Source organism: Lampetra planeri, chromosome 10 (assembly GCF_965212315.1).
Source record: "Lampetra planeri chromosome 10, kcLamPlan1.2.h2, whole genome shotgun sequence".
NCBI lineage: Eukaryota > Metazoa > Chordata > Hyperoartia > Petromyzontiformes > Petromyzontidae > Lampetra > Lampetra planeri.
In genome coordinates this window covers 13,846,142-13,859,193 of record NC_136116.1, presented here as the reverse complement: position 1 = coordinate 13,859,193, position 13,052 = coordinate 13,846,142, and the positions used below count along the sequence as shown (strand labels likewise).

General features: G+C 46.0%; 1 protein-coding gene across 9 annotated transcripts in view; it reads right to left on the bottom strand.

Moving 5' to 3' along the window:
- Window positions 1-13,052, bottom strand: part of LOC144721063 (trafficking kinesin-binding protein 1-like) — an 85,434-nt gene that overhangs the window by 32,804 nt on the left and 39,578 nt on the right. For 7 of the 9 annotated variants that reach the window (XR_013585833.1, XM_078598394.1, XM_078598396.1 and 4 more), the window contains one exon: window positions 884-960. Coding sequence is in view for 8 of the 9 variants with exons in the window: in XM_078598394.1 (XP_078454520.1) it covers window positions 884-960 (77 nt within the window). In the remaining variant the exon portion in view is untranslated. Of the gene's footprint in view, window positions 1-883; window positions 961-1,427; window positions 7,789-11,289; window positions 12,104-13,052 lie in introns of those variants that run through there. The other 2 variants (XM_078598392.1, XM_078598393.1) reach the window with 2 other exon arrangements.

Here is a 13,052-nt window from a genome sequence, read left to right as displayed (position 1 = left end):
CAATGTCGCAAGTTCAAAACTCTGGCCAGTGGTAAACTTAGTTCGTCATTCCTTGAAGTTCAATAAAGCGAGAATCAATGTGGGATGCTGTCCTATCGCGGTTGTCCTCTTGGAGAGACTGAGCCTTGCCAGGGGACTGTGGAATTTCCAGGAGAGGTTATGGTTCTAAAGAAATGAGCACCGTCTCACTGCTTGTTTGGGCAGAGGGACTTTGAGGCCTTTTGATTTACAACCAATAGTGGAAAACATCAATGCAGTGGGAAACTGAATGCTGTGCATATTGTGTGTTATGTATGTTGGACTTCTTTTTTGCATTATAACTAAGCCAACAGTGCTAATTGGAGGTGCAGGGGAAGGAAGAGCAAATGATAAACACAAAAATCAGTTATTACTGAAAAAACCTAATTAAACTAAATGTTTACCACTAGTTTGTACTGAATCGTACAGCCCTTTGTCAATACATTGCTGGATGAAGACTTCTTTACTTCCTTGGGGTTCAAGGTGTTATTTGACCATACTTCACCACGTATATATCACACCTTAGCAGCCACCGTCACAGTACCGGCGCATTGCTTTTTAATTTATTTAAAATTCATAACCACGCAAAAAATGTAACCATGCAGAAGCACCGCAGCAGACCTCATATCCAAAGGCGAACGCGTGAGCAAACTGGTGGCTATTTCCACATTCCCACTACGAGGACCAGTCCTCTTTATACGATTGCCGCTGTTGACTTTCCACAAGACGGTAAACATTTTATGAAACCCAGAAGGATGATGAGACATTCAAGGTGTGGCCGTGTAGGACCTGATAGGAGAGTTTTGCGCAATCCGCAGAGTGGATGGCCGTTGAAGCGAGGCGGTGTTGGTGCGGACGTGCCTACCTCCTCCAGCAAGCGCGTCACTGCGTCGATATCGCTGTAGGTCTTGGTCATCTGCCCCACCCTCTCGGAACACAGCACTGAAGGAGAAAAAACAGCAGCAACAGCAGCATACCGCGCATGTCAGCCAGGACCTCGAGCAGAAAAAAAATTAACCCGTAAAAACAAAGTTTTTCACTATAAATCCTTTATATGCGTGTCGGCTAGAGTCCTCTCGTCCTCTGGCTTGAGATGGCTGCCACCTATGGGTCAGATGATTGCCTGGCACCATTAAGCAATTGGTAATTAGATATTTTAAAAAATTCCTAAAAAGTGTAAAATTTTGGAAAAACATTTTCACGAAAATTAATTGTCACGCACAACGAGTCTGTGTGGAAAATGTCAGCTCGATTGGATCACGGGAAGTGGGTTAAAAAACGACCGAAAGATTTGCACGGTCGTAAGCGCGCAAGCAAGCAAGCAAGTGAACTTAATATAAAGGATTTAATCACACGCCTGTGGAATCAGAGAACATTCGTAACAAGCGTTCACACTTAGATATGCTTACCTGACGAACAGTAGTGGAGGTTCATAGACAAATGGATGTCTGAGAATGGCCATTCCCCAACACGTCACACCTCTTTATTGGCGGTGTTGTTGACGAGCGTGTTGAGTCTTTGTTCATAGTTCGGCACGGTTCAAATATAAGTGACGGTCGACTTTCAAAGCTATGTTAATGGTGAACATAAACCAATTTACAAGTAAAGAGGAAAGCGAATGATTATGGCACTCCTGTGAAATGACTGTAACATCACTCCCGTACATTTCAACAACGACTCTAAATGCAGTGACGTCACCACAGCAGGGTGACAGAGTGCCTGATGGTGGTCCTCATTGTTTTTCGATTTAAAGCTTTCGTGACTGCAGGGATTCATATTCTTGGTTCTTTCGGTAAAATCACGTAGAAGGGAAATAAGAAAATAATAATAAAAAATGTTATTGTTTTGTTTTTATTATTTTATTATTTCCATTATACGTGACTTTATCGAAAGAACCAATAATATAAGTGGTCCTCATTATCAAAGCTCCAAACTCATTCGGGACAGCCAGGAGCTGCGTCTTCACCGAAGCGATCAATACAATTCACCAGGTGTTTTACGCGTGTGCTGTCATGGGGGACTGGGGTGTGCTTCTAAATACTGCCACACCTAAAAACTGCTTTGGTCTTGGAAGCTTGGGATTCGAACACATGGTCACAGAAGTATAGTGTGTGGACTTTTAAATAAGCTCGGAATCGCATTTTTAGTCATCACGTGAAATTGACAGCGATTTGAAAACACGACGAGATATTTAGGAACATACCACGATTACAACCGTAACCTATCCTCAATCCCCAACACTTCACCGAATTCTTAGAACCTAACCCTAATCCCTATTCCTAATCCATAACTCCGAAGCGCTAATACAACCCCAACACCAAATCTCTAACCCTTAACCCCTATTCCAGGCCTTGCACTATCAAGCAACATTGCATGCAGTGTGTGCTAGGAGAAGCCACGGTGACACATGTCCCTTATGCAGATCCCCAGTCCCTTGCGGCAAATAATAGATTTTTGTAATGTAGGCAAGTCCTGTGTACAGGATTAATCCTGGGCTGATTGCACTGATTGCATTGACAAGGGGCAGTTTGTAGCCACGAGCCCAGCCACGAAGGGCAATCTGCTCGTGAGCGTAGGGTGACAGAGGAACTGAGCCAAGCAATGGAAAGAGTAACCTTGAGGCATCCTTCAGACAGCCTGCTGTTTCAAAATCATCACCCAACGTGAAAACGTTGCGTTCACCTATGTACAAAAAAAAGACAAACCCCCCCCCCATCACCGTATAGCCTTCAGAGACTGTTGGGGCAAGTGCTGTAAGCGAGCACCTACGAAGGCCAGAACGGCACACGATGGGGTGGGTGGCCAACACCACGCCCGTTTGAGGCTGAGTCGACCTAGGGGAGGCCCAAGACCGGTTTAGATAATCGTCACCGGTGTTGACCGTGAGCGGGAATCAAACTCGTGTTGCCAGCTTCGTAGCACAGCGCGCTAACCGCTACACTAGCGCTCCCCACCTATGCACAGGCACACACACACAAAGACAGAACAGTTCAGCTTAGCCCTGAAGACTGTCAGGTCAAACGCTGGTCAGGTCAAAGTGCCTCCCAGTTCAAAACAAGCAACAACTCATCACTCATCTCCACTGGCAGCCCTGGGCAAGTGGTGGAAATGACACATTCCCAAGACACAAGCAACAGGATACACAGAACAGCCCCTGTTGACGAGAGTAACGATGGGCTGATCTGGTCCCTGACGGTGATTTCAAATCTCGCCGACTGGCATGTTCTAATTACACTGATCCCTGGGCGTATGGATGCTCTAGGAAGCACCTGCTTAGGCTGCCATGGCACGTGACAAGAGGGTGAGAATCAAATTATTGAAATCTAAAAAGAAATGTACTTTTTTTTGTCAGAGAAAATCAATAGAAATCGAAAGCTGAGAATAATACTGACTGTACATTTAAAGGCACAAAAAACTAACTGGGTGCTTATTTGATTTAATTTGTGTTACCCAACCAAAGATTCGTGGACAACATTGCGGCAGTTAAACATCTTATGCTGTGAATAAAATTAAAATAAATAATTATGGTACACGTCAGAGAGAGAGTGGCTCACAGCTGCTGGTGTGTATGTGTGTACGTCAAACTTCTTTCGCACCGTACGTAGCCAACCGCGCTAATCGTAGGTACGGGGGAAGGACAACGAACTAAACACATAGCAGTTTTAATTAAATAAGTTTTCAAACTAGATTTCAAAGTGCATAGCTCCAGTGGCTTCCTCATATCGGAAGGAAGAACGTTCCAGACGGCCGCAGAAGCGCTTCTGGAAAGCGCGCGATGCGGTGACCACCACCGTCTTTGTTCGATCGCCAGCCAAACGCCGCTGCTGCGTGGATGACCACCACTGGAGTTCGCGCGATGGTTTCTGCTCCTCAACGAGATCAGCGAGGTGTCGTGGCTCATTTGCGGCAAGCACTTTGCGTGTAGTGAGCGCGGCGTCTTCATATACTCGTTCAGCAAACCGGAAGCCAATGTCGCCATCGCAGGATTTTGAACCCCGCTCCGTGCACGCGCAACACGAACGGCTCTCGGCGCGCGTGCCGAGCGAGCGACACGCTTGCCGGGTCGTCGTCTTCCTCAGCAATCACAAGCACGAATATTGACAAACGTGCAAAATGTGTACACTATTAAAACATTCACAAAGGGAGTAAATGTGAACGATATGAAAGGTAGTGAATGTGTATAATAGACCGAGGGTTGAGTGATTATAATGCGTGAATGCTCTTTAGAGTATATGGATGTGAAGAGGCCTTTGGTGGAGGACGTTTTATTCAGCGTGACTGGAGTGTACGTGCTGGAAGGCCACACGGATGACCTCAGAGCCTGGGGGTCATTGTACACTGTGGACTGTCGGGTGACGGTGTGTCAGGAAATGTTTAACAAGGCAGGTAACGTAACAAGGTCTGGTAAACACAAGGCTCGGTGTAAACCTTATCATCATTCCAAGATTTGACGCGTCGAAAGATAGCCAATGCAGTGCGTCAACAGCAACAACCTCATGGTCAAGTGCATCACCTTCGTGCGCTTCAATGGCACGAGGCTTAAGTCGGGGTGACGGGATCCTCACGGTGGACATGTGTGGGCGAGGGGCTGCCAGCCTGGCTCTGGACTCACGCTCGGCCTGCGAGGACGCTTCACTGTGCAGTTGTGTGATGCGGTGTAATTAAACGGGATTACAATGAAGTCGAATTGACGATAATACGTGTAAATTAATCAGGGGGGCATGGTGCCAAGAATATCCAAGCGGCAGTCAACCGTATGTGCACCGAATACTAATAAAGCCAGACCGAATACTAATAACGGCAGACTAATTAAATACGGTGGAGCAGCGGAACAAAACAGTGCGTTTGCACGTTGCGCGATGGACCCGGTCATCTCATTTTGATTCCTGGCAACGGCTGACATCAGGGGCAGATGATATTAGAACCGGTCCTACCCTCGCCTCGCTTCACCAGCCCATACTGACCAGTGTGGTGAAGAACAGGATGTTTTTTTTTGTTAAAAACCTCATGACCGATATTGCGTGGGCAGGCCTCCACTGGCGGATTGAGAATGGCAGGATTTTGTTTGTGACACTCGGATGACAAGTGCATCCCAATCACACCACGAGGAAGCAATTTGGCAATGCTCCGATAACTCATGTTTTGACACTACGGACATTTGTTTTCTCATGAACAGAGCTTTAATGTACACGATGACAGCTACTAAATGTGCGTTCACGGGCTGCGTTTGCCTTCAAAGCAACGCCGTCACGCAAATCACGACAGACAGGATTAGAGACGAGATGTTACGCTGTGTTCAAGGCTAAGCCCATTCTGGTTTAATCGCCATACTTAATGACGTAAATGCTTCCCAGCATCGTAAGCGCACCTCGCCAACTGGTGTTTTGTGAACATTTCACCTTATCTTATTTTATATTTATAGGGCACCTTAGCTCTATAAATATAAGCGATGTAGATTCCAAAATCTCATACAGGTAGTTTTCTGCAAAAACTAGATTTAAGTAGCCGATTTTTATCTGAGTAACTCAAAGACAAGAATGCTGTTATGTCATGGAAATTATATCACAAACACAAAAAAGCATATGCCTTGGAAAAAGATTCTACCGATCGCACCAATACACCACACATTCTGTCTCTTACAACATCGACAGCATGAATGGTAATATTTTGTCTTTTCAGGTTCAACGTCTTCTTCGACTTTGGTCTTGCATATGGCAACAATTTCGGGAGCTAAATGTCAACGTGGTCTGCTTAGCCACGTGAAGGCTTCAACAGAGAGTTGGTGTCGTTTTGCTATTCCTCCTTCGATGAAGGAGCAAAGACTACAGTGGTTTACTCCGTGGTCTTCCCGACTGTAATTTCGTCAGGGTGCAGCTTAAAATACTTCCTATGTCATCGCCGCTAGCTCACACTCCTGCAATGAGCGAGTGAATAATCACATTCTGTGCTCACTAAACGGCATTGTAGTGGGCCCTTTCACTAGGAATTACATGTTATATTCCTGAATAACCACGTTTCTCTTAACTGTAACGAATGAATTAAATCCGTATCGTATGTATGTTGAACTTCTTTCGCACCGTTCGTTGCCAGCCATGCTAATCGGAGGTGCGAATTGGTATCTTAACATGAGCAGCTCAAAGCCCGCTCATTATTTAAATAACCATTTTGCACAGAGACCACCGTTCTAACTGCATATTTACAGCTGTGTGTGATTTATAATCTTTTTGGATTTTGTTCTATAAAGCTGGCAAGAGTGTTCTACTCTTGCGTGTTACATCACAGGGTCTTCATTAATCCACTTACAACCACACGGGAAATTCAGGTAGTCTTCTGCAAACATCACCAGGCTGCTCACACTCGTCGAAATCAAGCTGTCAATTCCATTCTAAATGGGTAAGCTATAAGCACACTGACCACCAGGCTATTCAGCCATGTAAAGATGCCCGATTAACCCTTTCTAATCCCAATGACGTACGCGTACATCATCAATCAGGTCGGAAGACGTACCGAGGCTTCCACAAGGTCACGCGGGGGAGGGCGTATGGCACAGTTTGTCGTCAACTATCGTAGAGTGTGGTCGTGTCGCTACAGTTCTCCGCGGTGATTACAGCGTCTTTAAAAACAGCGACGCTACGCCTCTATTAATTATTTAACGCTGAGCCGTTTGCGCGTTCCGAGATTCAGCGGTGAATGGGACACCCACCCCGCAACTTGCAGACGTCTCGTGCCATTCATTATAAATTTATACACCACATGCCCATCTGCACGAACAGACTTGCGGACACACGGTCGTGTAAGCGGCAGCTCAATTGGCAGTGGGAGCAAGCGCGAATGCTGCCTGCCTCATTAATCGGAGGGGTCCATGCTGTGGCACAATCAACTGCTACCACTGTGCAATGAAGCAAGGAATATCAAAACAATTGGGGACGAAAATGAAGAGAGAAATTCCGTTCCCATTGTTATAGGTCGACACACACTCAAGAGTCTCAGGAATCCTTTGGAAAACCAAACACAATTTTTCGAGGAAATATTTGTGAATGTGCTCCATGAGTATTTAAACATGTTACCATTTCAGTGGCGGTATAACCGAGGACGCCAGTTAATCGATCGGCAAGTCGCAGCGGTATCATGCGTTCTTGCACAGTCTCACAGTGGCATTGAATAGAACGCACGACATTTGCGAAAGTTGTGTTGACAATTCTTACGCAGCAAGAAAACAACATGTACAGTTAAACTAGACAAACATTAACACGAGTTCAACAAACAGCCTGCTTCAGTTTCCTGAATGAAAAAAAAACTGTTCACACTTCGAAAAGGAGGACAGCTCATTGAGAAACCACAGACTAAAGCAATGCTGTGTGAGGTATGCAGCCTATGAGATGTTAACAAACGGCCTGCAGTGCACTACATGGTAAGATTTCCGGTTTTCCCAACTGGTAATAAAATGTACCAAACGAACCACAAGACAATGTGGTAAGGATGACCGTGTGAAGCAACTGAACTTGCCCGCATTGACAAATGTGACTAAAGTCTGAGATTGCCATATTAACCTGGTGGTTACCAACATCTGTGATGGCTTCGCATGCCGCACGTTATCATTTCCACCACGATTAAACATTTCTAGATTTGAAGTTTTCGTGACTGCAAGGATTCATACTCTTTGGTTTTTGTTCGGTAAAGTCACGTAGGTAAAAAATTCAAATAAATTAAATCACGACGTTTCGGGCGCAACACAAGCACACACTTAAGCGGTTGTGCTTTCGCTACGTTGTCCCCACCTGAAGAAGGACGCTTGTGTTGCGCCCGAAACGTCGTGATTTAATTTATTTAAACATTTTTACCTACGTGACTTTACCGATTAAACAGTTACCGTCTTGCCAATTCACCGACACAGACACACCCCGAAATCGTCTCGCCCCACCTCACACGAACAACCCAAGAGTAACGGGCTGTGTCCAGCAGCGCCCCTTCGTGACGCCGACGACGCAAACAACGGCGTCACGATGGAGGGTGGAGACGGGGCGACACTCACGGCTGCTATGAACCTTGGACCGGCGAACCCTGCATCGTTAGACCCACATCACCCCATCCTCTCCGCAGTCACGGAAGCAGGGGTAATCCTGGCACATTGATACAAACTGGTGCCGTGTGGACTCACAGGGGGGGGGGGTGTGTTTACAAATCACGGTGGTGGCTATGGTGTCCGGTAGACACTGGGGGGGCTTTGCTCGGAGATGACACAATGTGCTGCAGGCTGTCACAACCAATTACGACTACAGGCAGACCCCCCCCCCCCGTTATCTAACAACTATTTACACGTCAACTATTGTGTTCACACACACAACCAAGCAAGGTATTGTCGTGTTTTCACAATGTACTGTAGTGTATGTTACCCGTGTGTATACAAAGTAAAAATGTTAAGTAGAAAAGGATAATCAGGGAACGCTGTGTCCCTCTTTCTGGAAATTACAAACAAATTGAATAACTCTGTTCACATTGTTCGTGCTGTATTGCATAGTTGTACACGTGTGCAACAGCACGTTGCAATGCCACACAATAGATCCACGACCATTCACAAGCTGTCCACTTCCTCGTGTTCACCAAGGGGCTGCTCGCTGTCGGACTGAGTCACGGTGGCAAGATGTTAACTACCTCTCCTCGTATGCAGGAGATCGTGAGTTCGATTCCAACCCTGACACCTGCTATATATTTGGAGTTTGCGTGTCTCTCTCTCTTTCTCTCCCCGTGGTCGCGTGAATGTTTTCTCCGGGTCCTCCAGTTTTTCCCTCCACATTTAGCATCATGTGTTTAGAGTATTTGGCTGCTATACATTTCCACATAAGCCACTTCGTTGAGCTATAATTTGTGGCCAGGTCGCTTCTGAAAAAGAGCTGTCTAGCTCAGTGGGCCTTCCCTGGTGAAATAAAAAAAATGTTTAGTTCATAGTTTGGAGCCGGTGAGCCTTGCGCGTTTTATGCGCGCTGAAGCTCACGTCGATTTTACTCAGGTCAGGCCGATGGCACCAGCTTCACGTCATATTCGCATCGCAGAAGCGTCTGCGTGCTCAGCAACCGTGGCCAGCGCTAATCGCCAGCCGGCGGAGGAAATTCCACGCCGCTGGTTGCGGTCGCCGGCGGTCACTCCGAAGGGACACCCCCAAGTGTTCACCTCTCACAAGGTGCGACCCTCGTGTCATCACTCGCAGGGGAACGGTGGGGCCGAGTTAAGAAGCCAGCATCAGGATCAAAAGTTGAGCACCCTAAGCACAGCGTCACCCCTGCCAGATAATGTGAGAATTACAGAATACCAAACAACAATTAACGGGGCTAGTAGTATCCAATATATAAAATCTGATTTAACATTATATTTTGGTCAATATATAAGTACGGTTATATCTAAAGAATATTATTTTGGTTAATAATTCTGCATGCTACCAGGATTTACAGGAACCATTCGCCATAATGGATTCTCACACACAAATAATTTGTTGCATGAATCGTGAGCGTTAATTTGTGTTTTCATCGATAATTACCGGATGAATAAACAACTAGGAAGTTGGGAATAGAATGCCATGAAAACAGAAAGTCATAGAAATAGAATGTCGTCGAAATGGTAATCAGGAAAATGAGATTGTCATGGGTGAGACACTGGTTCCGAATTGAGGGAAGAAAGTAATTGGAGACAGGCATTGGACTGGCAGGCAGAAGTCGGTGATAAAGAGGAAGACGAAGCCAGATGGTCGATCTTGTAAGAGTAGATCTTGGAGGTCCGAGTATCGACTGTTCAACAGTTGCAGCATGAGCAGAAGGAGGGGTGGCAAGTTCTGGTGGTTTATATGAGAATGTCCATGATGACCTGTTGCTGCCTAGATGTTCTAGCTTGGCTTTGTACATATCTCCCCTAGGTTGAGTGGAACACTTTAACATTCATGCAGGAATTACGCCGTGTGAAAAAGTTTAAAACAATCCTGATGCTGCTGTCCGCATTGACGATGACATTGATGGTACTGCTGCTGCTAATGATACCACTTCGATTGATGACGAAGGTGATGATTCTGATTCTGACAACGATGATGCTCACGAAGCCGCTGATGGCGTGAACAAGATTACTGCTGCAGCTTACGATTCATCTGCGACATCTGCCACCGAAGCTACAGTTAACACTGATGCTGACCCCAAAAGAAAATACACAAAGCCTTCAAAGCTCCTCCAACGACATTTCAATAATCACTCGGTCTGATGCAGTCTGCTGAAAAACGGTCTTCTTGGTGACTGCTCCCTCATTTTGGAATGCTGCTGGATTACACTTGGGACCTGAATCGTTGCCAACCAGGAGATACCTCTGTTGACTCCTGGAGCTCCAGTTCCTTCGTAGATGTAGTGGTAGTAAATACATTGGCAAAGAAGTGTAAGCTCAAGTCTACGTGGATCATACTTTAGGTTTTCGGTTGTTGCCTTTGCTTTGTTACGTGACTTTTATTTTTCATGAAAGAATGTTTTCATGTTTTTTAAGACCTGTTTACCATTTACATAACATGCAAAGCACATACCGATACTTACAATTTGTATCGTGACCTATGATAATGTGGCTTTAACTAAGATCTGGACTGTATAACATCTGTACCATCGCAGGACACCCATGAAAAAGAGCCTTACATGACACTGGGCCCTTCGTGCTAAGATGTTCAAAAAATCTAAAATCTGAAATCTGAAATCCGATACGCATGTTGAACTTCTTTCGCACCTAAATTTGAAGCTTTCGTGACTGCAAGGATTCATACACACACAGTGTGTCTAACAGAAGCCATCTCTTAGACACACTTAAGCGGTTGTGCTTTCGCTACATTGTCCCCACCTGAAGAAGGACGCTTGTGTTGCGCCCGAAACGTCGTGATTTAATTTAGTTGTTTTTATTTATTTCATTAGATTTTTTACCTACGTGACTTTACCGAAAAAACCACCGTACGTAGCCAAACATGCTAATCGGTGGTGCGGGGAAGGACAATAAACTAAACACAAAAAGCAGTCCCAAATAAATAACTTTTCAATCTACAATTACAAGTGCAGACCTCCAGTGACTTCCTAAAATCAGAACAGCATTCCAGACGGCCGCAGAAGTGCATCCGAAGGCGCACGATGCGGTGACTGCCTTTGTTCGACGGCCAGCCAAAAGAAACATCGTTAAGCATCATCGTCAGATGCTTAACGCTGTTGCCGAAGACGATGACGACGACGACATCCCCAACGGTTGAAATGGGAGAGAGGCCCTCACCTTCGTTTAGCAGATGCAATGGAATTTCGTCATTTTCAGCGGCTTCGCGGCACCCTTCGTCGGCTGGGCACGGGGAGCTGCGCACCTCAGTTAGGGTGCCCTCGTCTCCGCTGTCACTCGGGTCAAACACGCGACCCCAACGCTTGCCGCCACCGCCACCGCCATCAGCCGCCCCCTCTCCTTCGCTCTCGTACGACGCCGTGTCGGACCACTCGGCCGAGGAGACGTGCTGCATGGCGACTCCGCAGAGAGGCTCATGCCAGCCCCTGGCCAGCCCGGCGCACGCGCTGAGTCTCACGACGCTGCTCGTGCCGGGCGCGCGCGTTATCGCCGATTTAGCCGCGAGCTGTCCAGGTGCCCGGGCGATGTCGCTCAATGGCAAGAAGAACGGTGCTCCGTATCATGCGAAATACACAGGTCCAGCGTGTATGTCCGCGTGCGGCCAAGTTTGTATGCCTTGAGAAAACACCGCCCGCGTGCTCTTAGCCTGTGCCACCCACGCCGCGCCAGCTCGCTCTGCTAAAAGAAAGCAGCGCGCGAGGAAGGCGTCCGCTTGCTCGGTAAGAGCAAGCGAGCGCTGCATTCCCGGCCACACGCACGTACTGAGCAGCGTGCGTGCGTTGTGGAGGCTGACGAACTGCTGGCCACATTGGGAGCACGACACCAGGCCGAGCCTGGGCTTTTAACCCTACACACGCAGCAACGAAGAAGGTGCGGATTACAGCCTAACCCCGATCGGCGGTAACCCTTCGTCGCGGCGATGCAAACCGACCGTGCACTCATAATGAGCGTCAGTGGAACTGCCGGCTGCTGAGGTTACACCTGGAAGAATCCATCTCGCTGGTTAGGGCGTGGGTGGGGAGCGGGTAGACTTGCTCTGACACTGAATGGGTCGTACCACTTGGTACGAGCGAGACTATTTGGTGGTATTATGAAAGAATGAAAGATTATGGAATGATGATTGTTTCATCTTCTTGGTTCTTTCGGTAAAGTCACAAAGAAGGGAAATAATAAAATAATAAAAATAAAACATAATAAAATACATTCGATTTTTTTATTTTTATTTTCTTTTATTATGTTTAAATTGTATTACTTTATTATTTCCCTTCTACGTGACTTTACCGAAAGAACCAAAAAGATGAATCCCTGCAGTCACGAAAGCTTTAAATTGATGAATGTTTATCAAGCATCCGCTTTAGGAAGGGTTTCCGATATGAGAGTGCTATTTGAGTGTTGCATGTATAGATGTTTACAAATTAGGTGCACATTAAGGAATGCAACGTGTTGTGGTGTTAATGTCTAACGAATGCTGCTGTCATCAATTTTTTTTATATATAAATGGTTTAGCACTCACTTCCCTTCTTTTCTAATGTTAACATGCAATATATGAACACAATCGTGGTGCACTGTCGAGAAATTATTGTGAAAGTATACACTTTTTAAATGGAATGGTTTACATTCATTTACAGACAAATGTCCACCTGTACAAACCCAGGTTGGCGCTGATCTTCATTGGTGGGTGCAGCCTCTCAAAAAAAACACAACCACCGCAAAATGCCAAAAATGTGAAACTGATCCAAGGCTGTAATTATAATATATATTGGGGGGGACACATTCCCCCCCCCCCCAATATTCAAATATGCTCAAAATATCCCCCCGAATATATTGCTATAAAATAGATTTCTGTTGATACGATTGTGGTTATGGTTGTACTTTATTAATCCATAATCTCTGCCATTACATACAATGAAACAAGAAAAGGT